Below are 25,739 nucleotides of genomic sequence, written 5' to 3' on the forward strand. Positions count from 1 at the left end.
TACCTTATGGCTGCTGAGAGAATGGGAACTGCACAATGCTCTGTGCCTGCAGGGACACTGCACAGATGAACCTCATTGCTGATGTTTACAGAAGTCTGACAGTTTTTAATTTGAAAAGAGGTTGTCTTTTTCTTTTTGACAGTTCAACAAATCAGACAAAACAGTTGCAAGTGTTATCTGTAAACAGCTTCCTGTTTGAAATAGATCAGCTGTCCTGCAGGACAATAATTAGGGAAGAAGTGTGGGAAAACTGAAGAGGTCCATGATGTAAGCTTTTTATTTTGGGAATGTACTTTTTTGGGAATGCACACTTACTTTCCCCTCCTCCTCTCTAGCAGAGAACCCCTTTTTAACCATTTACATCTATTCAGCTCTAAGCCATGCATGCACATTGCCCCAGCACAACACTTCCTTTGCTTCAGGAGATATGAAAACACATGAAACACAACACTGAATGTGACTATCTTGTGTGGATAATTAACACACTCCCCTTGCTGAAATTCTCTCTATTCTTGCAACTGGCTGCAGCATTCTTGACTTGAGTAAAACAGGCAACTGTTTCAGAGCCATGTCTGAACACCCCACAACAATGTAAATGCTAAATTATCCACATGGCAGGCATCTTCATGATTTTTTGGGGTTTTTTTTAAAAACATCTTTTGATACAAATTTAGCACTATTTCACTATAGCTTCTAAATAGTCGTACAACTCTGGTTTTTACCTTAAACAGCTAGACTAGTTTGAGGCCTGGATAAACCACAAGACTCCATATACATTCAAGCAGCAAAAAACTGGGGCCAGCTGATTCTGGGAAGTGGGATTTAGAGAACATCCCCCTCAGTTACAGCAGTTTATACTTCAACAGATATAAATGGCTTCACTCTCAATTTCCAGGGCAAATAGAGAGTACCACTTGTGACTATATCAATTAATACCCTCTGATGCAAAGCTGCTGCATTTGTAAGACTTGTGTGAATATTGTGTGAATCATCTGTCACCATCCATCTCGTGCCACTGTTCCCTCCTCCCTGTTCTTCCAGGTAATGTTTGAGGGGTCATGCTCTAAGCAAGCACCCAGTGGGCTGGGAGGCTGGGTAACCCCCAGTATGTGACCTCTTATTTGAAAACCAGGACAGGAGCTAAGGGCAGTAGCAGGACATTCCATTTTCCAGTCCCAAGATCAGGAAAGTATCAGAACACAGAAAAGGTTTTAGACTGAGGGGCTAGAGAAAGCTGCAATAGAACCATCTGTGTGCTCACTTTATCACTTTTCCAATCTCTTTTGAGGTGTAGGTCCACTCCATTGAGAATTTTGTGTTGTGGTGGGGCCTGCAGTACAAGCTGATGGCACAGTACTGATGTACTCTCTTCCTGCTTTGCTCTTGACATCACATATCCTCTCTCCCAGCAAACCTCTCCTTAAGCCTGTGCAACCTTCTTGCCCATGACAGCCCATTTTATTAGTCCACAGCACAAACTGACCAGCTTTAATGGCAAAGAAAAAAACAGGTACAAAAAGAGACAGTGATGCCTCAAACTCAGGACTCCCTGTGGACTACCTACATACAGGTTTCCATGTTGGACTGAAACCTGGTTATCCACCTCAGCTGCTATGGACTCCTGTATTTAACACACACCAAATGGTCATGAAAAGTTAAGAGCTAATGATCTCTTCCTCAGTAGATTACCTCAGTAAAGAAAGGTAGAAAATTAACAAAATGGTAGAATATTAACATAACAGTCTAAGGACCATGCAACTTTAATTGTAAAGTCTATTTTTAATGCATACAGGCCCCATCAGTTCAGTGGGAGCAGAAGGCAATTAGTAGGACTGGGCCTTCACAGCACTTTGTTGGCAGAAACTTGCCAAGACAAACATTTTATATAAAGAATGTAGCAAAGTGACTGTAGTCCAAGCCTTTGAAGATCATATTACCATGGCGAAGACAACTCCATTTACATACATATCTATTCTCCCTGTAAACACAGGAAAATAACTTTGAGACCAGAAACAGAATTCAATAGAGAAATAGAGCCATTCAGGAAAAGTTGGTAGAAAAGGTAGGACTCAACACTGGGGAAGCAGAAAAGAAAACAAACATAAATGACCAGAGTTCAAAAGGAAAGGGCAAACACTACATATGCAGTGAAAGTGCTTTCTCTAGAAAAGGGAGAATAAACAAGCACATGGTTTTCTTTCACATGAGAGAGAAAGGCATAGTTCACATACAGAAGGGAGTAAGTAACCTTTTCCCACCCCAAAAACCAATTGGAAACAGTGTAGCCATAATGGTGCATCATCTAAATCAGGCTACTACTATGTGCAAACTGGGGTACTGATGCATGGACCACGTGGGAGCAGCTTAGGTCATCACCAGATCATAATAGCCTCTGGTCATTAAGTTCTTTATTATGTTAACATGCCTGTCTGGGACACTGTAGCACTTCAAGAGCTGATTCCCAAGTCTTTCAGCAAGCCTTGCTGGATAGAGAGGGACAGCCTTCAGAGGCCACAGTGTACCAGTACAGAGGAACAAGGAGCTCCTGGACAAACTGAAGCACAGAGAGGAAGCCTGAAGAGGGTGCAAGCAAGAATGTGTAGCCTGGGAGGGATAGAGATTGTCTGAACAAGGGATCATGTTAGGAAAGCTAATATGAGAAACTTAAATCTGGCCAGGAATATCAAAGGCAACAAGAAAAGTTTCTTTAGGTACATTGGTGATAAAATGAAAACTAAAGAAAATGTGAGTCCCCTCTGCAAGGAAACGGAAGACTCTTTTGACAGTCTCAAGAGATGGGTCTGAGCAAACCTCATGAAGTTCAACAACACCAAGTGCACATGGGCTGGGGCAGGCAATCCCAAGAATAAGCACAGACTGGGCAGAGAATGGATCAAGAACAGCCCTGAGAAGAACTTGTGGGCTGATAAGAGGCTCAACATGAGCCAGCCATGCGCCCTTGCAGCCCAGAAATCCAACCACATCCTGGCCTGCATCAAAAGAAACACTGACAGCAGGTTGATTCTGTCTCCCTACTCCTCTCTGATGAGAACCAACCTGCTGTGCTATATCCAGCTCTGAGACCCCAAACATAAAAATGTGGACCTGTTGGAATGAGTCCACAGGAGCTCTAATGAACATGATCAAAGCTGGGCTGGAGAACCTTTCTAATGAACACAGGCTGAAAGGGTCAGGCTTCTTCAGCCTGTAGAAAGCTCCTGAGGAGACCTTAGAGCACCTTCCATTACCTAAAGGGCGCAGGGCTAAAAGAAAGCTGGAGAGGGACTTTTTACGAGCACATGTAGTGATAGGGCCAGGCAGAAAGGCTTCAAACTCAAAGAGGCAGGTTTATATGAGATACTGTGAATTCTTTACTGTGACACTAGTGAGAAACTGGAACAGGTTTCCCAGAGAAGTTGTGGATGCCCATCTCTGGAGATGCTCAAGGCCAGGTTGGGTGGGGCTTTAAGCAACCTTATCTAGAGGAAGGTATCCCTGCCCACAGCAAGGAGGGCTAGAGTAGATTATCCTTAAGGTCCCTTGAAACCCAAACCATTCTACGTTTCTATACAGCAAGACACCAGTTAGGCCAGCTACTTCAGCTTGACCCACTACACAACTTTTCTTCACCCTTTAAATTTAGGTTAAATACCACATTGACAACTACAAGTAGAATTCTTGGAATCAAACCAAACCAAAACGATGCAGATAAAATCCAACTGGTTATAAAAGTTCAATAAAAAGTTTTTAGGAAACAGGGAAAATATGCTAATGCATTTTAGGAGCATCCAGGAAAATTTTTCTACACTTTGCATAGTCAGTTGGCATTATCTGTGTATCTAGAAGAGGATTAAACACAATACCTATTTAAAAACACAATGGTTATTAAAAAATCTTAAGAGAAGATGACAAGGCTCTGATTTTCCCTTTGGTTTAGCAAAGCATCCAATGGTATCAGCATCTTCCAATCAGATTTTTCTGCAGGATCACTATTTCCAACACCCAAACTCTTTAAAAAATAAGCATCTGAACTCAATTGCAGGAGCTTAGTTTATTGCAGGCCATCACAAATGTTGTTCTAGCTAATGAAAGAGCTGCCTCACTAACCAGCCCTTATTAGGCCTCCCAGGGCACCCCAAGAAACTCCTAAAGTGGCAAGGAGATGCAGCAGATAGGACTCCTCCATGGTACAGACATGCACACAAGCATGCCAAGTGCAACCCCTCCTTTCTCCCAGGGCAGAACAATGATGTGTCCTATTCCCTTTGCTTCACATAACACTATCTGTTTACCCAAGAAAATAGGAAACAACTTTATTAAGCGTTAAGACAGTCCCGGTAAAACACAGCTTACAGATCTCTCTCTGTGAAGATATCCATCTGTCACCTGAACATCTTAGCATTACCCCAGCACCTCTGCCCTCTGAAGCTCTCCTTCCTGCCTCTTCTGTGCAGTACACGAGATGTACAGTGGGAAAGATGAGTGTGGCCACAACAACACAGTATTAACTTTACTTGCAACTGTGTAAAACCTGGCCTTCTACTTCAATCTTCTCAGTGCTTGGATTTTACTTTTGCTGCTCCAGGGGCAGATCACAACTGAGCCACACATGTTAACTCAATATACAATAATTAGAAATGTTAGCTATTAATCATTTAGCAACACCAAGTAGCAACTGCATGACACTAAGCATAAGAATGATTTTCCTGAAAACAAGACAGAGTAACTGGAAGGAAGAAGAGGGGATATAGGAACTCATAGACCTAACAAATCCAACAAAGTTTCTCCACTTGATGGCAATACATAAATAAGGTCCTTTACTTGTAGCTCTGTAGGGAACAGAGCACTAGTGCATAGATGTTCATGTCAGCAGGGTTTTCACACTAGCACCCTCAAGGCAGGCAGTAAGGGGCAGGGCAAAGGCACTTTGTTAAACTGCAGTGAATTATTCACACCAATCAGTGCTGCAGTCAGCCCCTACTGGAGACAGAAAATCTCATGTTCCCTCAGCCTCACCACCAGCCTTGATTTTATGAGGCTTCATAACTTTCTGTAATAGTCATCTTTTTCCTGTCATTCTGATAAACGCCCAGTGGCCTAGAAAGCACATCCCACTGGAAAAAGGTGTAGCTTTTCAGCATTACTCTGACCTTCAGATGTAATTGAGACTCAAACTCAGGCCTACCATTTGAAAATTCAGGAAGAACAAAGGAATAGGAAATTGACTATTTCAGTCCACAAGGCAGGAGTGATAGGATTTCCTTTGAATGCTGCTTGGCATGAGATCATACACTGAAACTCACCAGTTGCTCCCACTTACACTCAAGAGGGGCTACTCGGACATGATGGTTATCACACATCAAGTTGCCCTATTAATACAAGCACTTACCACCCAAAACTTCAAGCAAGTTCTGTTACACTACTACAATTGTGACACCTCTATACACCTTTACAAAGAAAAATCAGCAGGGATCAGTCCCCCTCATAGGCAAAAGTATTTTAAGACATTGTGAAAGGATTAATATGAAATAATTGAAGCTTTAAGATCAAGTGGAAGTCTCATCAGCACTTAACAGATGTAAAGCCCTTGTTGTCATTTGGAGCTACTACAGGAAAGAACTTCAGCATATGGCTGTCTTTACACATTGGTACTATCCCCAAATTACTGCTGCAGTCCCTTGTGACAAAATGCCCCACCACATTTTCACCCAGAGCAGCTGATAAAACTCATGATCACTCACATGTTCAGAGTTCAACTGTGCCAGCATATGAAAGGTATAGGAAAAGTCTAGCATCATCTCACATGGAGTTTGCTTAGGTTAAGGTAACATTTGACACCAGCATTCCAGCAGCCTCATTAGCACTTGACCAGATGGCATCAAACTGACTTTCCAGATTGCAGGCATGCACTTAGTATGCTTGTCAAGGGACAGAGGGAGTTGTCTGACTGCATCACTGACACAAACACACGAGGGAGTCTGTAAATAAAGGTAAATTAAGACTAAAGTCTTCTGCAAACACACAGCCTTGTAATTTATGCTACAAAAATTCACCTCTCCTTGTAGCTTAATTGATGTAAAAGCCATAGAGCTTCGACAGCATTATCCTTTCCCTCAAAGAATTTGCTTATGGGGCCATTGTGAGCCTTTGCATATCATATAGTTCAAGAGGGCTTGCAACAAGAGCCAAGAAAAATCTATAGCCAGCTGGCAATGCCTGGGAACATTTGCAATCTTTCTGTTCAGTTTACTGGATTTCTCCTCCCCCACTCACCCCCTCCCACTGCTTCCAAAGAAACTCAACTGACATTTTTATTACTATGAAGAGATGAAACCTGAGTTACATTTCCCTATAAAGCAGGAAATGCTGTCTAGCAAAGCCTGCTGAGGATCACCTCTCCTTGCAGAGGTTACACAGCCCCAGCAGACTCACCCACCTCTAACTAAAGGTAGTTAACATCTGGTAAGTCTCCAAATACTCCCCAAGCTACTTCTTCAGCCCACACCAGCCAAGGTCTACTTGCACAGGCTGCCATCTGTGACTGTTTTAGAGGAAAGCTTAGTAATGTGTCTGAATTAAGACTGTATTTTTGGGGGACTAGACAAGGTGGCATTTCCAATCTGAACAATGCCCATTTTTGCAATGAAAACTTGAATTCAAAAGTTACAGGTCCGCTACTCTAAGATCTTTTACAATTATTCTCCACACAAGCAGACAGGATTTGGGGTTCTTATATACCTGCCAACTCCTCTCATCTAATTCTAAGGGAAGCTGATGCATTTACTTCTGCTGAATCATTCAAAATGAACAATAAGTAGTCAAGGAATAAATAAGGAATTAAGTTATACTCCAGAGACAGAAGTTTGAAAAAGAGACAGGAAAAGCCCTTAAGGTAAACAAATTTCTTCAAAGATACAGCCTGCTTTTCGTGCAAATAGTCATGTCTTGTCAGCAAGTAACAGGAAATTAACTACTAATTGCAACAGGGCACATTTTTCTTCTCTTCACATTCTCAGCACCAACAGATACAGCACAGGGCTATCCATCCTGCCCTAAGTCATGCCATAAATTTTGAAGTCTTCATTTTTTCAATGCAAAAGCAATGCAGAACTTGTTTTAACCTTTTCGCTCTCCATAGCTAAAGCGATGTCAAATGGGAAGCAACCAAAACTACTGTAAATGAAAAACGGAAGAAAGGTAAAAAGACCTTCACCGAGTGGTACTTGTCCTCCACCTACTCTCAGGTAGGAAAATGCTCGTTATTAAGTGTGTTCCTGTCACACAACTTGTTCCCAACTTAGCTCTCCACTTACCACTGACTTCAAAAATTATTTGTCTTCTACTACGTTAAACACTCTAAATACTATGTTTAGTACAATCAACCACTAAATTCATACAATTCCCTCAGAACTTTACATGAACACCACCACCCTGAGCTCATATAAAGGGCTCTTTAACACAGGTACTGAAGTCAAAACTGTTGCATTTCTGAGACACTCAGCCTTTGGATGCTGATGCATCTAGCTTTTTCCCACCTCTCCCTGTATCACTGAGCATGTACAGAACAAAGGTAAAACATAGTATAAAACAAATTATTTCTGAAAGCAAGATCAATACATAAAAAACCCAGTTTTTGTCCAGTGATACAGTCAAGCACTTGGAAGTAAAAATTCATTCCCATTTCAATCTGAAAGGTAAGAAGCTAGAGACTGCTTTTAGGTAAGAACTGGTAAGGAATGTTGCCATATAGAACAAGTTAAGTTACCTCAAAAATCAACCTGTACCTCCCCCAACCTATTTCATAAGAATTCAACCCCCTTATCCAGATGTCATTTCTACACATTTTGTAAGTCACACACCACCTGCTACTTGACTTCTTCAGGAAGTGTCAGGAACATGTAAGTCTCCAACTGATATCTTGTGTGCAAACCTCAGAGGAGTTCCACTGCCCTACAGTAATTCTTCGTATTTTCCCAGTTGAGATTTGGAATACTTGGGTTCTTCAGTATGAATTCTTTTTGCAGACTCTGGACTCTTGTCCAGTGGTGTTACAACAGTACCAAGAAAAACCTAAGAGGGCTACCATTAAAATGTTGGGGAGTTAAAACTTTGATTCACAGGTGTCACTCTCCAGACAGCAGAGAAGTCCCATGAACCAGTTAATCCCCATTTGTGTTTATGGAATTCAAAATTTAAATGAAATAACTCTGTTATATGAATAGTTGTTTATTCAGCCATTTTTTGCATTTTACAGCTGGAATTCTGGAAATTCAAACACCACATCTTTGCCTGTGAGCTTCTTGTACACACCAGAAAATGTTTCCACCTGTGAAGACAAATAAATCTTGCTTATACATGCTGTGTAAACAAGTAACTCTAAGTTAACATACTTAAGGTACTATACTATTTGCCTGTGTATCTTCACTTTGAGGCCAATGATTTTCTTCTAGATTAAGGTAACTGAGGATTTACACAAAAGATACATTTCCTCTAGAGTATTTGGGCTCTCTCCGATTTTCAACAATGTGAGACCCTGAGAGCTAAGCAGACCCAAACACAAGACTCTCATTTCACCCCGACAGAAAAAACTAAGCAAAGGGTAGGCCTTACTGAGCATATCTGTTTAAGGTCAAAACTAAATGCTTCACTTGAAAAACAACAAAAACACAAACAAACCAACCCCTATTCATACAAAAAAACCCCAATAAAACATTGTCTGGTCCCATGAGGGAACCAATATAACTACTTTATAATCCAAGGTCTTTGGCAAGTTGAACTAGAGCTTTAGTTCATAACTGTCTTTTCTCTATTTCAGCACCCTACTCCAAATACAAACCAAAGCACCTCCACAAGCCAAAAGGCAAGTCTTTTGCTGTATCCCTAAGCAGTTTCTTAGGGATGTCAGAATGTCACCCCCACCTGTATGAGAAAGTAAGTTTTTTTATTTACCTTGTGTTCAACATTGTTCTGTTGTGCTTTATCCAGATGGACTTTTATAAGCCTGCTGCCGTCCAGTTTTACACGGATTCTCTTGCCCACGATTTCACTTGGGAAGACCAGGTCCTCAAGAATAGCATCATGCACTGCAGTAAGTGTACGGCTGAAATGCCACATTTATATCGTTAAAACACATCCTCTTGGAAATTTTCCAGTTTGACAAGGTTTAAATCTTCCATAGCATGCTTTGGCTGAAAATTTGGTGGCATTTCTTCTCTTTTATGCCAGTGTGACAATACAGCGCTATCACAGGGCATGCAAGAAAGAAAAGCTAAATTCTACAGAGTGCAGAAATTTAATGACTGCACAAGAAAAAGTAGGTTTCTGATCTTTTAGAGCACATGTTAATTTGTGGCAAGAGCCTTGAAACATTCTTCTATTTCTACGCATTTAATAAATATTTAAATTAAAATCAAACTGCTCCATCTGCAACTCTGCCAGAGACACTGACTGGAAAATTTTAAGTGTATAAATATCCTCAGCTGCACAGAGTACTTTCAGGGGAGACCCAGTTTTGAAAAACTGGTTTCTTCATCTGCCTACACCCAGCAGCTTAGAAGATCGATGTAATACAGAAAAGGACTAGCTGGCCAATTGAGTCCATGCTTAGAAGACTGCTTGAAATCTAAATGTGTGTGTTACTGAACTGTCCAGAAGTGAGCCAACATGAGAAAAGGCAGCCCAGGTTATTTTACATGAGTCTAGAGAATTAGCAAGTCTTCCAATTTGCAGCATCTTGACCCCCAGTTTCAGGGCAGTATCACTGTAACTAACACCCGTGTCTACAGCAACACTTCACACCCGCCCAGATTGGCACAGCTAAGGGAGACAGACATCTACAACACAGCAGCCTGATCTCATCTCAGGCTGAGACAGGGGCAGTCCTGTACACCTGCCTTTCCTCAGGCAGAAAGCGGCAGTGTGCTACTCAGACACAAATGCCAAGTTCTCTAACCACTGTGCAGTGCTAATTTTGAAAGAACACAGGCAGAGTCTTCCAAAGGCAGGAGTGCAGCTATTTAAGTACTTTTAAAATCCATGCCTGAAGACTGCAAAATACAGTAACACATGACACAGGTATAATACTGGGGAGGCAGTGAGAAACTACAAGACATGCCACAAGTCATAAACAGGACAAACCTTAAAGACACAGACTTACACAATGATATAGCAACATACAGATGAGGCACTGACATCCACAGAGATGTAGCAGTGTTGCATGTCTAGCAATCCAGTGACTAGATGAGAGCAGGGAGGCCATTTAACACACATTACTATACTATTGCTATCAAATTAATATCCAGAGGGTCTAGTACTCGTACCTACACCCCTCCTCAGCCACTCTCTCCCTCATTGCATCCCCTTCAGTGTGCCAGCCTTGACTTCTGCACACAGTCTAACATGTGATGTGGAAGAGGCTCTTCCTACAACTAAAACAAAAAATAGTTCTTGTCAGCACACTGTGGTAACAGAGACAGCAGGTTGGGGCTCCTTAAGCCAGCACTGCTAGCTAAAAAATTTGCTACAGCTGTAGCATGATATGCAAGTCGAGTGCTAAGAAATGCAACACAGTGCCCAAAGGTGACCTTTCTACTGAACACTTTAGCAGTCAAATGACAGATACAAAGCAGTATTTCAAGCAGTAGGAGAAAGGACAAGACCACCCAATCACTTGAATGACTTTTCAAACTAACCATTACTTGACTAAACTACCAGGTACAAAAGAAGGTTGTCATACTGAATCAGTATCATTTACTAACCTCCTCGGACGCTTTTGCTTGTTTTTTGTGCGGCTTTTTCTTGTTGGCTTGGGCAGAATCCTTCTCTGTTAAGACAAGAGAAGAACAAAAACGGTGTTTCTCAGTATCTGGTGGTTACAATGAACTCGGAAACACGCACCTTTTCCCCCCACAGAGAAACCAATGCATGAAAAGCCAAAAAGATAGACTTAAGTATGCCTAAAGTTACATCAGCATTACAAACTAGAGAACTAGTTGCCTGCAGAAGGTGAAGTGTTGTACTGCTGTATTTCTCAATTACTACTCCTGTATTCAGTGCACTGAAATAGAAGATATGTACTTCATCCTCTCTCTCCAGGAATACAACCACAGTAGTTTACTGTGTCTCATTAGCACTGTGAACACACTTCTTTGGGAACAGAAATCCCAGGCAATTTCAAACTTCTGTTAGACTGAGCCTCTGGTGCAAACCAGAATACTGAGCTCAGTTCCACAGAACAGCTAAGTGACATCTGAGATCGAAATGCTAGTTTTAACAGTAAGATCTATTGCACAATCCAGATCAAACCCTGGCTTACATATAACCTGTTCCAAAATTAGGATCTAAATGTTAGGTCAGTAAAACTTATTTTCTACTTTCCTACTGCAAGTGTAGACATTTTAAAACATTCTAGATGCAGTTTTAGCCACCTGCAGTATTTTCTACCATCATATCACAGCTTCCCCATGATTGTATTCATGATGGGGTTGCCATTATCCACATTGGGTCATGTCATACTCAAAATCACATTCCCTTCTAAAATACAGATTATAAGTAAGTCTCAAGAGATTACAGAATCACAGAATCTTTAAAAAAAAAAAAAAATCACTGAATATGCTGAATTGGGAGAGAACAACAAAGACCATCGAGTCCAGCTCCCAGCCCTGCACAGAACATCCCCACAAGACACACCATGTACCAGAAAGCATTGCAGAAACACCTCATGGCACTCTGTCAGGCTAGTGCTGTGACCATTTCCCAGAGGTGCCTGTTCCAGTGCCCAACCACCCTCTGGGTCAAGAACCTTTGGTGAAGTGAGCCAGAGGCACTTCACTGAAATAAATCATCTTAGCCATATAAAGATTCAGGGTAAGAAGAGGCTCTGGCTTTAAAAAATGCATTAAAAACTTCCAGCTAGCTTCAGTTTAACAAATTGCCCACTCTGCAGACAGATCCCTAGTTTGTCCAACCCTTAAGTACTGCCCAGAGATCCCTCCAACACCTTTTCACCTTAGCTCCTGCCATATACTTAGAACTTGCATGGGGTTTTTTTTTCCTCCTTTCCTAGTAATTTAAATTTTAAATACCTACATTGTCTAAGTGTAGCAAAGTTCCTATTAATATTTGATTCCTTTTATTCTAAGCTTTGTGTGTCAAACTTCTGAAGGAATAAGAGGGGCCAAAACAAGAAGGTTCTATCCTCCATGAAAAACTTTACATCTCACTAAGTTTTCACTGCTGCCAGCTGAAAACATTTTGCCTAACATCCACCAGACACTCATTACATTCCTGCTGGTACAATGAATTACTATCACTGTTACCATGAATGGGTAATGCAACACTGGAACATATGTGAGCCTGGACTGGATCACCTCCAGATATCCCTTCAAATCAACATTTTTGTAATTCTAAGGGGTTTTTTACCTGAGCAATGAACACCACATGTTTTCCACTAAATTTCTTCTCAAGCTCCCGAACTAGCCGCACCTGAATCTTCTGGAAGGACTTCAGCTGAGGAACTGGTACAAAGATAATGATGGCTTTTCTGCCACCACCTACCTCAATTTCCTGGAACAGAAGTACAAAGTAAGCATTAGCTGGGGGTTGAGAAGTAATGTTTGGTTTGACCATGGATCCTGAGTACAGGTATTGATAGTCTTGCTTCTGACTCTTTGGGGCAGGGAGTGCATCAGAGAGCAGCACCTGCCTTAATGCTCTACAGACAAAACACTGAACAGAAAAACTTTTATCAGAGTACTTGTTTTGCTGTGGAGGACTGATTGGGCAATAAATCCCACCACCCCTTTCAGAACCACATCCTCTGAACAGCAAAGCCCATTCCTTCTGCAGAATGAGACCCAGGTGCTAGAACTATAACTACACTGAATGTCTACCATCACATCTGCAGTTGTGCTGATACAAAGTTTCAAAAATTACTTGCCTCTAATACAGACTCCAGACAAAGTTTAGGGCAACAATCTCTTACTTTTATCTACTGCTTCATGGAAATCTCCTTCTGCCAGCCACTTGCCTAAGCCTGCATCACTACTCAATCAAAACATCTGTCCCCCCTCCAAATACCAACAGGATTACAATACACTAGTACAGGTTGTCCCCTGGTTTGTCTCTTCAGCAGCTGACCAAACCCAAAGTTTGCATAGGTTTACAAGGCACTTCTCCCATGAAACTGGCTGCAGAGACAACCTCATTCTCCAACAGAATGGAAGGATGGATTGCTCTTCACCAGCTACCTTCTCATATGAGCCAACTCAGATGCCCATGGGAGATTTCTCACAAATAAAATCAAGCAGTTAAGTAAACAAAAAAGACTCTTCTAAAAGCATTTCACTACGGACAGCTGGTTCTGCTGTACTTCCAGAGAGACGTGGTTTCTTCTGAAGGCCTTTCAGCTCATACACCAAACTGCTTTCTGTATTTCCAAATTCTTTAACTCAACTCTAAGCAGTCAGGCCCCTGTGTCTGTACTGGTAAGCCTGGGCAAAAACCAAAGGTAGCCCAATAAAATTTCTGACTGCAGTGACCTGCTTCATTGCTGCCATCCAGTCTCCCAGGCTGACAAATTCTAACACTAACTTTCTTCTTTTCCACTAATTGCCTTCTTCTTTTTCTTTCTTGATGCTTCAGCTGCCCACATGATCTAAAACTAGAAACGTACAAGCAGGCTAAGCTACACGACCAAGTCAGTCTATTGCCTTAATCCACATACCACCTACATAAAAGACTCACAAAAATTTTGCTTTTTACAGAGTATTGCAGTTTATGCTTCTAAGTTTCTGTAACACCTACATTTCCAGCCAGTATCTACATACAAAAAGCCAGTTTCATACCCCAAACCCAGTCTGTAGAGACATAAAGTAGAATAATCGCTTTTGAACACTTTTATTTAACATACTAAAAGCCTATTTGGGCTTTTACAGTGGCTTTTCAGACTAGTTCCTAAAAAAAACACTATTACAGAATCCTATCTGCTAGCAGCAAATACCAGAAGATAAGTTACAATAGCACCTAACAAAACTACCACAGTCTATAAGGGCTGAAGACACAATTCACCTAGTACATTAACATCCACAAAAATTAAACATACACAGAACAAGTCACCACCCAGCTCTTAGCGGAGAAGGTCCAGCCTACCTTAGCTGCTGTGATGTTCAACTCCCGCAGCTGAGCCTTTAAGTCGGAGTTCATTTCCAACTCCAGCAGAGCCTACAAAAGAGAAGTTGTGGAATAATCCTTTACATACACTTCAGTTCATAGCAACACCTGAGACCAAATTGTGTCTACAGTGCCAAAGAGCAAGTATAGACTTTTAACCACAGTCAATATTGAAGACTTAACTTCTGGTAAGACACATCAACATCCAACAAGTTTAACTGATGGAAACAGAGGCTGACTCAGTTCCCAAGTAAAACTAGGAAAAAAAAAAAAAACACGCTGACAAGATCTCATGGCTTAGGGTCTGGACAACTATGTTTGTAACTTGAAGTGAGTTACCGAAGATAACAAGGAAAAGCCACGTACCTGGGATATACCAGACTCGAACTCATCTGGCTTCTCGCCATTAGGCTTCACTATCTTGGCGCTAGAGCTGAACATGGCCTTTCTGCAACGCAAAAGAACACTTCGGCTATCACCATGCACGTGTCACCTGTTCCAAACACAGCCAGGACTCTGCAATCCGGCTGCGCAGCCACACGCTCCAAAAGCACGCCAGAGAACGCCCCTCGGGCCGGGCCAGCCCCAGCACGTCGCACCGGGGGTGACTACCCGGCCACAGGAAAAGCGTCCCGGGAGCGCGGGGCCTGCCCGCCTCGGGCCCGCTGCAAGCGCCGGGAGCCCAGGAAGCGGCACCAGCCGCACAGAGCCCCACGAGCCGCCCGAGGGGCGAACGGCGCTCCCGGGCCCGGCTGCCGGCCCGGCCCCTCCTCCCGCGGGGCGCCGCCGGCCGAGGAAGGAGGGAAACCCCGCCGACAGGCTACCCCCGGCCCCGGGCGCCCCGGCGGCCATCGGGCCCCGGGCGGGCGGTAATCGGGCGCATCCCCACGCCGCGGTGCCGCGGGGGGCCCCGCTCCACGGCCGGTCCCGTATCGCCGCGGCCGCGGCGGGGGAACGGCGGCCCCGGCCCGGGCACCCACCTCGCTCCGCGCCGGCCGGGAAAAGGGGGAGCTCTCGCGAGAGCAGCACAGATCGCGGCCCGGGAAGGCGCTGGCCCCGCCCACCCCGGTGAAGCCAGAGCCGGAAGAAGGGCAGGCGAGCCCTGTGAGCACACCGCGGTCACACCGCGCGTCCGCACCAGCGAAGCCCGAGCGGACATTTAGAGTTCTGGCGCGGGGGGGCGCGGGCTGGCACATGCGCAGTGCCGCGGGGCGGCAGTGGGAGCTGCCCTCCCGCCCCGCCTCAGGCTCTTGCGCTTCGTGCGGCGGGGAGCGGCGGAGCGGGAGGGAAAGCCTCCCCTGCTCGGCTCTGCTGCCGCTCTCACGCCGAACCTTCGCCGTGGGCCGCCCCCAACGCACCTCTCAGGCGGAACTCTCGGCCTGTGGTGTCGAAATGCCGCTCCTGTGAAGAGCCGCTAGAATGCCGGCCGTGGCACCGCGGTGCGCTCGGTTTGCGCAGCCCGCGGCTCTGCCTGCCTGTCTCCCTCTCCTGTCTCCCTCTCTCCCGCCAGGGCTGTCAGGACGGCAGCAGCCACCGCTCGAACAGCCGTGGGGGAGTGGATGGAGTCTTTCCCCATCCTCACGTGGCAGCATTCCATGGTAATTCAGTGGTGTGGGAGTTCACGCTGATGCCCATGGAGCAGCGCTGGCAGTCACCCCCGGCCTGCAGCGGGGCACTGTGTTGAGAGCCATGGTCAAAGCCATGCCAGGGAGCGTGCTGGCAACCCGGGAGTGTGGGCAACCGCCTGCCAGCACAGGGCAGCCTGGCTTTGGTTTCTGTTTGCCTCTCGTGACCGCTCAGTTGCTTCTGCTAAGACAGTGTCACAGTGATCACAGTTAGCAGACTGTCACTAGACTAGAAATAATGCATGAGTCTTCAGGTGTGCTCAGGTACTACTAACTCAAGATGAGCGTTCTGGGCTCAACATACTCTGTCATCAGTGTGTGAAAAGTGCTTATTATACGGCTCTATGCAGATATTGACTATATGTATTATATTCTATTGATTTGAAATGCTGTATTAACATTTTATTAGTGTGTTAAATGTAGTTTTGTAGTTACAAAGGAACTTCTGTAGTTAAAATAGAAACTATGTACATGGGAAGAATGGAGTGAGGTATGTGCATCGAGATAGTAGCCACAGGACACCTAAATCTTCCAGAAAAAAAAAATAATAATTAATGGCTCCCTTATCAGAATACACTAACTTCATCCTGCCTTGCTCAGCCCTGAAGATGCCACAGAATTAAGAAGACGTTGACACTGACCAGACAGAGTTCTTTGTTTTGACAAAGTTTAGGCATCATATATGAGATATATGAATATGCAACAGACTATTCCTTTTAAGGGTTAATTCTTTGTTCACAAGGCATGCTTTTCACGGCTTAGTGCCCAAGAGCATCCTAATGTCTGTAATTCTTTGTTTTATTGTGCTTTATTGTCCTAACTCTGATTGTCTAAATTCTTATTGCTGTGATTTTTATTACTGTTTTTATACTATTAAACTTTAAAAATGCGATAGGCATTTTTCACAAGTGGAAGCACTCTTTATTATATACTGTGTTGTTATCTAACAAATAACACTTGCACACTGATAAAGAGAACAAGCTGTACTTTTTAATTTTAAAATAAGTGCCTGGCTGCATACCTATCTGAAGTAGAGCTAAAACCTTGCCTTGACAAAAAAAATCCACATCTTAACACTTCTCTGTTGGCTGATTTAGGTTTCTTGCTCAAGGGTAGATCTCACTTGGAGACAGGTGTGCAACTTTTTGCACGTACTGCCCAGGGATGTTAGACCCAGGAATGGGGTTCAGAGCACTGGTTCTGTGCTTTGATTCCCTGGATTACCCCAAGAGCAGCCAGCCTAAGTTTGTACAAACAATTTGCTATTACCATGTAATGCTGTATGTAGTTTGTTACTTTACAAAATACAATAGTGGAGTAATAAGCTCTTGTAAACAAAAAACTGAGAGAGACACCAACATCCCAGACTAAACAACCTTAGCATCTGCAAAATGCAGCTCATCATGTTTTCTAACATTTCACTAAATTTATTATCATTTTTGCTACATTTATGATAGCCTGAAAAACAGATTGTTCAGTGCCCATTTTTCTCCCAAATCACTCTTCTTTCCTAGCATTAATTAAATGAATGGAAAAAACCGCTTAGCTCATACCAATGGCCAGGATTAGTATTTATAGAGATTTGGTTTGGCTAAACAACAGTGATCAGGACCTGAGTACTAAAAAGAAAGATAACAAGGAATTGTCTCATCAGTCCAGTAGTACGCACTCAGTTTATATTGAGAAGCTACTCATGAGAGGGAAAAAGAAGAGGTGATGTGTGGATGGATCAAAACAGGATCAAAACATGACTGTTCAGAGCAATAATGAATAAAGATGAAACTATCTGCACCTTCCCATCTCCATGCTCTGAGCGCTGAACAGACCAGGATGCTGCATTACAGCAACGAGAAAAAAGTTGTAGAGAGAAGTTTTCTTTTGGACACTGAGTTTATATTAGGAGAAGATCTAGAGTGATCAATGTTCCTGGTACCCAATAATACCTGGTACTCAAAATACATGACAGGTTTTTAGGAACCACTGTGGATCTGTGATCTTTAAAAGAAGTTAATGTCACTACAAAGTAATGTAATTAAGAAGGTTCTTATGCCATGCAGTCTCAGAGAGGGCACCATGAAGAAGTGGAAAGAATAAATTAGTCAGATATGTAACAAAAGTATCCCAACAGCAATAGAATGTTGTAAGTATATGGAGTCTTATGAATATGTTGGAAGAAATAAGGAAAATGCACTAATTATATTTTCATACAACCCTGACCAAGGTGTTTCTCAGTTCCACCAAGGCCTGTCAAATACATAAGCTCTTTGGGTTTGGGGTTTTTTTAAGATAAATGTTATCCAGTTAATACACATAGTAATTATGTGTAATGTTGAGCCCATTTGTTGGTTTTGCTACAGAAGGCAAAATTAATGCCAGTGTTTTGCATTCTTGAACACAACACTGCAGCTCTGGCACCATGTGGTCATCTTTGTCAGAGGGATCTGCACTAGAGCTATGAGGGAAGTACAACAGCAGCTTGGATACCTTGGGCTGTTGCTGGAGGTGGCCACACCAGTGCCCCCATCGTTGCTTCTTTGACCTTGTCAGAAGCTGAAGTACTGAATTTGACACACACCCAGCTCCCAGCTTTGGTCTCCCAGTACATGGCAGTCCAGGTGCTAAGAGAATGGTGCCAGACTCTTTTAGGTGGTGCTTAGCGACAGGACGAGGAGTAGTCACCATAAACTAAAACATGAGAAGTTTCACCTCAACATGACAAAGAATTTTTTTCAGAGGTGCCCGGGGAGATCGTGGAATTTCCCTCTCTAGAAACATTCAAAACCCGCCAGGACGTGCTCCCGTGTCACCTGCACCAGCTGACCCTGCCACGGCAGATGATGCCCAGAGGTCGCTCCCGGCCCTAAGGACCCTGCGATTCCGTGGAGGAGTTTCTCCTCACCCCAGAGCCACCTCGGCTCCTCAGAGGAACACACGCACCTGGAGCCCGGACAGCCGGGTGAGAACCAGCTAAACCACCTCGTTCAGCTCCAGCCCTTCGGACGTGCTGGACACGTCCGTGCACCTGAGAAGGCTCCTTTGCCTTTTAGCAAATGGGGCTTCCAGAGCGAGGTGGCTTGTGCAGAGCCGCTGCGACCCATACACCTCATGCCGCACCCCCAAAACAACAGCTGATTTAGGTTTTAAAAATACCATTACTGGCGGGCGGAGGGAACAAAACCAACCAAACAAAAAAGCCGAGCCACACAAACCCCTGCGCTGTGCATTTTGTGGTAGTTTGGCCTCTCTGGCGGCCCGTAGGCGGCCCGGCGCTGCCGTGAGCGCGGCGGCCGCGCAGGCGCAGCGGGGCGGATGGCGGCGCGGCCGCGGGATGCTGCGCTGGCTCGTGGCCGTGCTCAGCCACTCGTGCCTCGGGCCCCGCGCCGGCTCCATGTTCTACGCCGTGCGCAAGGGCCGGCGGGCCGGCGTCTACCGCACCTGGTGAGCGGGGGCCGCGGTGGGGCGGGGAGCCCGCCCGGCCCGGCCTCACCGCTGCGCGCTCTGTTGCAGGGCGGAGTGCCAGGAGCAGGTGAACAAGTTCCCGTCCGCTAGCTTCAAGAAGTTCGCCACCGAGGAGGACGCCTGGAGCTTCGTGCGCGGCGGCCTGGCGGGGCCGCAGCAGCAGCCCGGGCCGGCAGGTAGGAGGGGGAGCGGGGCGGGCGGCCCGCCGGGAATCGGGGCGGGCACGGCGGCGCTGCCAGCGCTGCTGCCGCCGCCGAAACCGGCACCAGCCCCGTTCGTGCCTCGTCACTGGCTCTGGCACCTCCGGACACGGCGATGGGTGTGCCGGTGCAGTGAAGGTGTTTCTGGGGGAGGGGGCGGGTGTCAGTTAACGGACTAACATTGATAATAGTTGCTAACAACTGTTGTCTTTAGAATCTTTAGAAGCAGTCGTTTCAAATAAAATTTGATTTTGCTCAACTTCCTAACTTTTTTTTTTTTCTTTTTGAAGAGGTATTTGGTCCTCCAGCTGTAACACAGGAAAATGGTAGCCAGAGAGAGGAACCAGAATTAAATACCATGTGTTGCAGTGCATGTAAAAGGCCATATGAACAGTCTACCAATGAAGAGCAGATTGCAAAGCGTGTAAAACATGATGAAAAACAGTCAGTGGGCTCAATACCAACAGTCAGTGAAGATAAGTTTTCATATATGGGTGAGTTCTTTGTTTATTCTCTGTGACGAGCAACAAGTGTAACAATTAGAAAACTTTTAGGGGGGTTTGTATATGATAGCATTAGGCCCATTATTTCCTTTGGAAATGAAAGCATTAACTATGATTTATTTGTTCACATTGTCTTTCAGTGTAATTTTGATTTGTTTTAACTGATATGAATATACAGCTTAATCATATTGTTATAGGTGTGATTTTATGTGTTCCTGGGCTACAAATTGGATGTAGCTTTGAAGTTTTGAAAAAGACATGAACTAGAGTGAAAAGTGTGGGAGTTGGGGCAGAAATTCTTGAGCCTGACTGGTGGTGTCAAGCTGTAGTGGGACTTGTGGTGTTCTGCTCTGCTGATTCACATGGCTTCTGTAGCTACCTTTTGGAAGGGCTCTCTGAGGAGGGAAGTTTCAGGGATTAACATACTGGCAAATATTTCATCTGTTGTAAATAGTGTTTTTGAAGAAGTGCTGATTTTGATAATTTTTTTGTAGGTGACTTTGCAGTTGTTTATACAGATGGTTGTTGCACTAGGAATGGACGTAGCAGGGCATGTGCTGGAATAGGTGTCTACTGGGGACCAGGCCACCCTTTGTAAGTAGGTCAATGGATTTTTTTTTTTATTAATTAATATATTCTGTTTGGTGATTTACAATACTAGCCTCCTTTTAAATATGAAACTGTTGTTGAGACTCATAACAACAGTGTTATGAGACTGAGTCAGGAGATATCGAGGGAAGCAGAGAAAGCACTCTCTCTGGGAAAAAATCAATTGGAAATAACTTTTTTTTTTTTTTTTTAATGTGTAGCCATTATACATAATTCTGAATACCTGAGATAACTAATCTACTGTTTGTTCTTCGGACACAGAAATACCAGTGAAAGACTTCCTGGACGGCAGACTAATCAAAGAGCAGAAATCCATGTAAGTAGCAAATGTTCTGAAATGCTTCTCTGTATTAGACTGCAGCTGCATTTTCATGTCTTTTTCAACTCTGGTTTCCAGAAACCAGTATGGAGCTCTAAGAGAAGTATGCAAAATATTCAGAGTTATGACTTCAAACAAATAGTTATCTTCAAGTTTTATTGGTCTTTATTGGCTTTGAACTAGGTAATTCACGTTGAGGATTTCCAAATGTCACCAAGCACAGCTATTTCAACAGCCTTACATTAGGAAAGTCTTGCTCTCAACTCTGCATAGATTCTCTTGTGTTTTTAATGAGTGTGCTTCAGACCTTATAGTGAGGACTGCTGAGTATCAGTTGAGAGTCAGCTTCTTTAATAGCAGGATCAGAGTATCATAATCTTTAGATAAATATAAAAAACAGTTTAGACTAACTTCTGTTGAGAACAGCAGATTTAGTCTTCTCTTTTCATCTCCTCTTCGTTATGGTATTGCTGCATTCCACATTTGGAGATGAACTGAAATGGGCAAGTGGTCTGCTTAAAAACTACAAAGTTCATTTTAGAGGTGGTGTTGGTGTGCCAGTGGTAAGATTTGTCACAGGAGCTTTTCAGTTCTACATGCACACCCAACCACTTCTCCCTGTATTATTTCAGAGCACCAGAAACACCCCCTAACCTGTTAAGGCATCCAGACTGTTGGAACTGATACAAATTCTTCCTCCTCAAAGTTTTGCAGAAAATGCCTTGGTGTTGACAGAGGTTTTGATAGTTAGAAAACGTGTCAGAGAGCTACTCCTTCAGCACAGAGTTGAACATCAGAATGTTACGAGGCTTTTTTTGCTATTGAAACTTAAGCGCCTGCCTCTTTGCCTGAATCATAAAGGTGTCATCTGCAATACACAATTTTGGGATCCTTTACACTAAAACGTGTTGATAACCCTTGGTGGTGAGTTTACAGTAATACATGTAGTTCTGTGTTAGCATCAGGTACTTTGTTAGTATTTTAATTCCATGTGGTCAAAATCCTTTCTGAACTGTGGTTGTTTTGAAATGTTGTTTAGGCAGCCTGCAGAGCAATAGAGCAAGCCAAGAGTCAAAACATCAAGAAATTAATAATCTACACTGATAGCAAGTTTACTATTAATGGTAAGTTAATGATTTTAATTTTCCTGATCCTTAAAGACACTACATGCTTTTTCATTACATAAGACCCACAGAATATTCCGAGTCCTGGAGAGAGGAACGGAAGGAAGACAGTGCATAACTTAACATGTATGACTGCCTGGGGAAAAACTTCAGAGTATCAGACATTGCCTCCTAACTGCATGAAACAGAAGTATAATCAAAGTGTCTGTTATAGTAAACGCTGACAGAAGTAACACCAGGATTTGTGTCTTGAGGTGTGCAGCGTGACGCAAAATTTAGAAAAAATGTTGTTCCTGTGTAGGTTGTTACAGCTGTACTCAGGAAATTACTTGGAAGTTGATGTGGTAACCTGTAGGGTTTTTGTTGTTTTGCATGTATTGGAGAGGCTGTCTTTAACACACACACCTGTGAAGTACATTAAAGTGAAATACATTAAAGTTCTCTTGCTTCCAAGCTTTTAGGCTACACTGAAAGACTAGCCAGAGATATGTGCTCAGAATATGCATTAAAAAACCTGGAAAACCTAATTTTATTCTCCATAAATACCATATGAAGCAGCCAATAAGATTTAATTTTGGAAAAAAAAGACATCCTATTTCCTCAGGACCTTCAGATTTTGTTCTGGTGTTAATCTGGAACTGCTTACGTTTTTTTTGTTTGTTTGTTTGGTTAGTTATTTTGGGGGTTTTTTTCTCAATTTTACAAAGGCAGTATATGTTTGTTTCCGGATCACTTCGGAGATTTGATTTTATGGGTTGTTTTGAAATAGCATTAAGCAAAATTTTAACATAAACAAAAACAGCTTATGGTTGAAAATTAAATGTTTCTCTTTTTATCTTAATATCTGTGGTTTTGTTTGCAGTTTCATTTTGCATTTTGGGTCCCTGAGGTGCAAGTGCCATTCTTGTTTAACCGAAGGTATCTTGTAGATGTGTCTAGGGGTTATTATTTAAAAATGCCAAAAAAGGAGGCTTGTAATTAAGTGCAAATTGATGTGATTTGGTTTTTAGGAAGTTTTGCATGCATGATTAGAGATTTCCTATTTGGTTCAGGTCATGAAAGCAGTAAGAATGTATTACATTGTCCATACGAGCAAAGATATTAAAAAAAATCCTTACTTAAGGAGTAATGTAGAAAACTCCCTGGTGAGCAGTAAGCTTTGCTTATGCATCATCAAGCAAATCCTTTGTTTCCGTTTATTGGTGTTTATGAGATACTTTGGGTACAATGCATATATAAGATGGTAGTCTTTAAATTAAATATGTATTTGGAAAAAGAGATATTTGATTTAATGATGGGATAATTCAGGTAATAATGTAAAAATACAATCCTGAAAGACAGCATCAGAGAACCAAACGAGAGTTATCTTTTGCCTCCAGTATTTTTGCCTGAGACTTTGTACAGAGGTAATGTCTTGTTAAAAGGCTGTTGGCTCCGTCTTGATCCTTCCTGGATTCTTTAATAGCACTTTTATGGTGATACTCCCTTTGCACAGGTATTACGAGCTGGGTTGACAACTGGAAATCAAATGGCTGGAGAACAAGTTCAGGAGGAAGTGTAATAAATAAAGAAGATTTTGAAAGACTTGATAATCTTGCAAAAGACATAGAAATCCAGTGGGTAAGTTCCTTGTTTCTTATTCTTAATGACATTTTAAACATGTTTCTGGTAGAATCTTAGAAGTGTGATCATAACTAAGACTTCTGTAGACCACTGTATTGTACATCCTTAAGTAAAACTGCAAATACAGAGAAGCTGTTTGTTGTATGTAAAGCAAATTAGCAACATAACCTGGATTATTAGAACCAGAGCTGTCTGGATCTGGCTCTCTCTCATGTAGGGGCACTGCTCATGTCTTCACAAAACCCACATCTACAGCTCCCACGTGGTACCAAAACCTTGCCATGTAAATCTAATGTCACTTCACACCCACTTCATGCTTATCCCCTCTCAGATCTTGTCAAATAGCAAGCTTGATTTTCTTCCTCACCTTCCTACTCCACCCTTATTTCTGAAAAGGATTGGCTTTCACTTACTGATTGATGTTTGGACAATTAAGACATCTGAAAATTGAGAGGATCTTTTAATATCCTATGTATGTATCCTAAGTGAGTGCTGTAACTACCAAGGCTTTTAGTGGAATACAGGACTTTGGCTTTTAGGAAAAGATCAACTCAGTTTAACCACTGAATGCTGGAAGGTGGGAATTTTGAATTGGAGCTTTTGTCTGCATTTCTTAAAGGAGAGGTTAGCTGGTCCTTATGCTTTTCACTAATTACTGTAAAAATTATAGTCACAGTTTGGCAAGAGTTTCCCTAGAAGAAGAGAGACAATGAAAATCTTTGGGAAGAAGACCTAAGGGCTAAATATTAGGTGAGGACCTCTGAGGAGGTGCTCCTGTACTATCAATGACAGAGCATTGCTTTATCAAATTTCATGTATCTACTTCCTGGTTTCTTCTGTATCTAACACTCCTATATTTTGTCCTGACAGATGCATATTCCTGGTCATGCTGGCTTCCAAGGAAATGAAGAAGCTGATAGACTAGCAAGAGAAGGAGCTTCTAAACAAAAGTGCTGATGGCCTAGGAGTAGAGACTGTTGCACTGAGAGTAAAGGGCCTAATATGACAGCAACAACTTGAACTGCTGTAATTATTTTGGAGTTGAACTTTCAGCTGTACTTCTTTCTGGCCTGAAGCACTAAATATAAATCAACTTCTGGGAAGGAAAACCCCACAGTTTCTTCTATTGTATTTGTTTTACAATTGAGAATATTTAGTTGATGATACTGAGTATTTGTTTTTTCTCCATCTGTTGGAAGGGCTGTGGTCAGTGTTTTTAGCTTTCTTGTGTACTTATGAGCTCACCTTAATGACAAGCTTCTGAAGAAGTAATTTTAAATCAAAGTTTTCTGTATTTTCCTCTTAGTTAAATAAATATATTTCTTTTTTTTTCTTTTTTTTTTTTTTTTCTTTTTTGTGCAGAGGTATCTATTGCAGCCCAAAATAGCTGGGGCAGACTTTGGGGTTAATTGATTTGGTAGGAGGTCACCTAACATAGATTTCTTTGGTCTGCTCTGGCATTCTGGTACTGGCAATAACTGCCCCACAGATGGGCTTGTAACACTGACCTGCAGTGCCAGCTGCAGTGCCAGTATCTTTCTTTTATAATGTTATTTTTCATGAGCAAAGAAAAAGCCAGGTTACAAGAAAACAATGAATTTTCACTGTTCTCTCTACCTGATTAATTTCCAAGCTCTTAATCTGTCTTCCTGTTTCCATTAAGTAGTTTTTTTTAATGCATACTGGTTCTTGTTAGCATTGTTAGTTCCTCTTCAGTGTTGTCCCAAAGGTAGTAATTGACATTTAATCTGAAATGGGACTAGAAGATAAACTTCTCCATACCTTCCAGATCTCAAGTATTTGACTTCATTTTTTCCAGTCAATTCTGAGATTGATGGAATGGCTAAATGGAGAGTAATTACTAGTAATCAACTTGGGTTTATTTTCTATGCAAGTGTACAAGAAAAGCAAACAGGTTTGTTGTGCTATCTGTGTCAGCTTTTCTATATGGTACATCTGTACCATTGAATAGTAGAATTTAAGCTAGGAGTCACTGACATGTTTTTGCATTTGTTAATTTCTATACAGATGCATTATAACATCTTTCCCAAGGCAAAGTGTGAGGTTTTACATATTTAGTCACATGGCTAAAGGAGGAAGCTGGCTAT

General features: G+C 42.7%; 3 protein-coding genes across 4 annotated transcripts in view; 1 reads left to right on the forward strand and 2 right to left on the reverse strand.

Annotated features, from left to right (window-relative positions):
• COLEC11 (collectin subfamily member 11) overlaps positions 1–8,055 on the reverse strand; it is a 46,814-nt gene extending 38,759 nt beyond the window's left edge. For both annotated transcript variants that reach the window (XM_021551225.3, XM_021551223.3), the window contains exon 1: positions 4–8,055. The gene's annotated coding sequence lies outside the window, so the exon portion shown is untranslated. The remainder of the gene's footprint in view (positions 1–3) is intronic.
• Positions 8,056–8,210: 155 nt separating this feature from the next.
• Positions 8,211–15,177, reverse strand: RPS7 (ribosomal protein S7). Its single transcript, XM_021551226.3, has 7 exons — positions 15,150–15,177; positions 14,536–14,617; positions 14,149–14,220; positions 12,421–12,564; positions 10,758–10,822; positions 8,950–9,100; positions 8,211–8,326 (listed from the first exon to the last, which is right to left on the reverse strand). Exons 2-7 carry the CDS (start codon positions 14,608–14,610, stop codon positions 8,249–8,251), a joined length of 585 nt encoding a protein of 194 aa, XP_021406901.1. The 5' UTR covers positions 14,611–14,617; positions 15,150–15,177; the 3' UTR covers positions 8,211–8,248.
• A 3,914-nt stretch (positions 15,178–19,091) lies between these two features.
• RNASEH1 (ribonuclease H1) lies at positions 19,092–24,966 on the forward strand. The gene is made up of 8 exons (XM_021551113.4): positions 19,092–19,232; positions 19,302–19,429; positions 19,744–19,947; positions 20,451–20,550; positions 20,827–20,881; positions 21,924–22,008; positions 23,504–23,628; positions 24,502–24,966. The coding sequence occupies exons 1-8, from the start codon at positions 19,123–19,125 to the stop codon at positions 24,586–24,588; spliced, it is 894 nt and encodes a 297-aa protein (XP_021406788.2). The 5' UTR covers positions 19,092–19,122; the 3' UTR covers positions 24,589–24,966.
• The last annotated feature ends 773 nt before the right edge of the window (positions 24,967–25,739 follow it).

The sequence above is a fragment of the Lonchura striata genome, chromosome 3 (genome assembly GCF_050655825.1).
Source record: "Lonchura striata isolate lonStrDom1 chromosome 3, ASM5065582v1, whole genome shotgun sequence".
NCBI lineage: Eukaryota > Metazoa > Chordata > Aves > Passeriformes > Estrildidae > Lonchura > Lonchura striata.

Bases quoted from the DNA above. Each gene is read 5' to 3' on its own strand.
- RPS7 (XM_021551226.3), bottom strand. From the start codon at position 14,610: ATGTTCAGCTCTAGCGCCAAGATAGTGAAGCCTAATGGCGAGAAGCCA. The intron at 12,565-14,148 runs GTAGGCTGGACC...CTTCTGTTCCAG, and splicing joins TGAACATCACAGCAGCTAAG to GAAATTGAGGTAGGTGGTGG. The intron at 10,823-12,420 runs GTAAAAAACCCC...TTGTCTTAACAG, and splicing joins ATGTGGTGTTCATTGCTCAG to AGAAGGATTCTGCCCAAGCC.
- RNASEH1 (XM_021551113.4), top strand. From the start codon at position 19,123: ATGCTGCGCTGGCTCGTGGCCGTGCTCAGCCACTCGTGCCTCGGGCCC. The intron at 19,948-20,450 runs GTGAGTTCTTTG...ATTTTTTTGTAG, and splicing joins AGATAAGTTTTCATATATGG to GTGACTTTGCAGTTGTTTAT. The intron at 22,009-23,503 runs GTAAGTTAATGA...CCCTTTGCACAG, and splicing joins TAGCAAGTTTACTATTAATG to GTATTACGAGCTGGGTTGAC.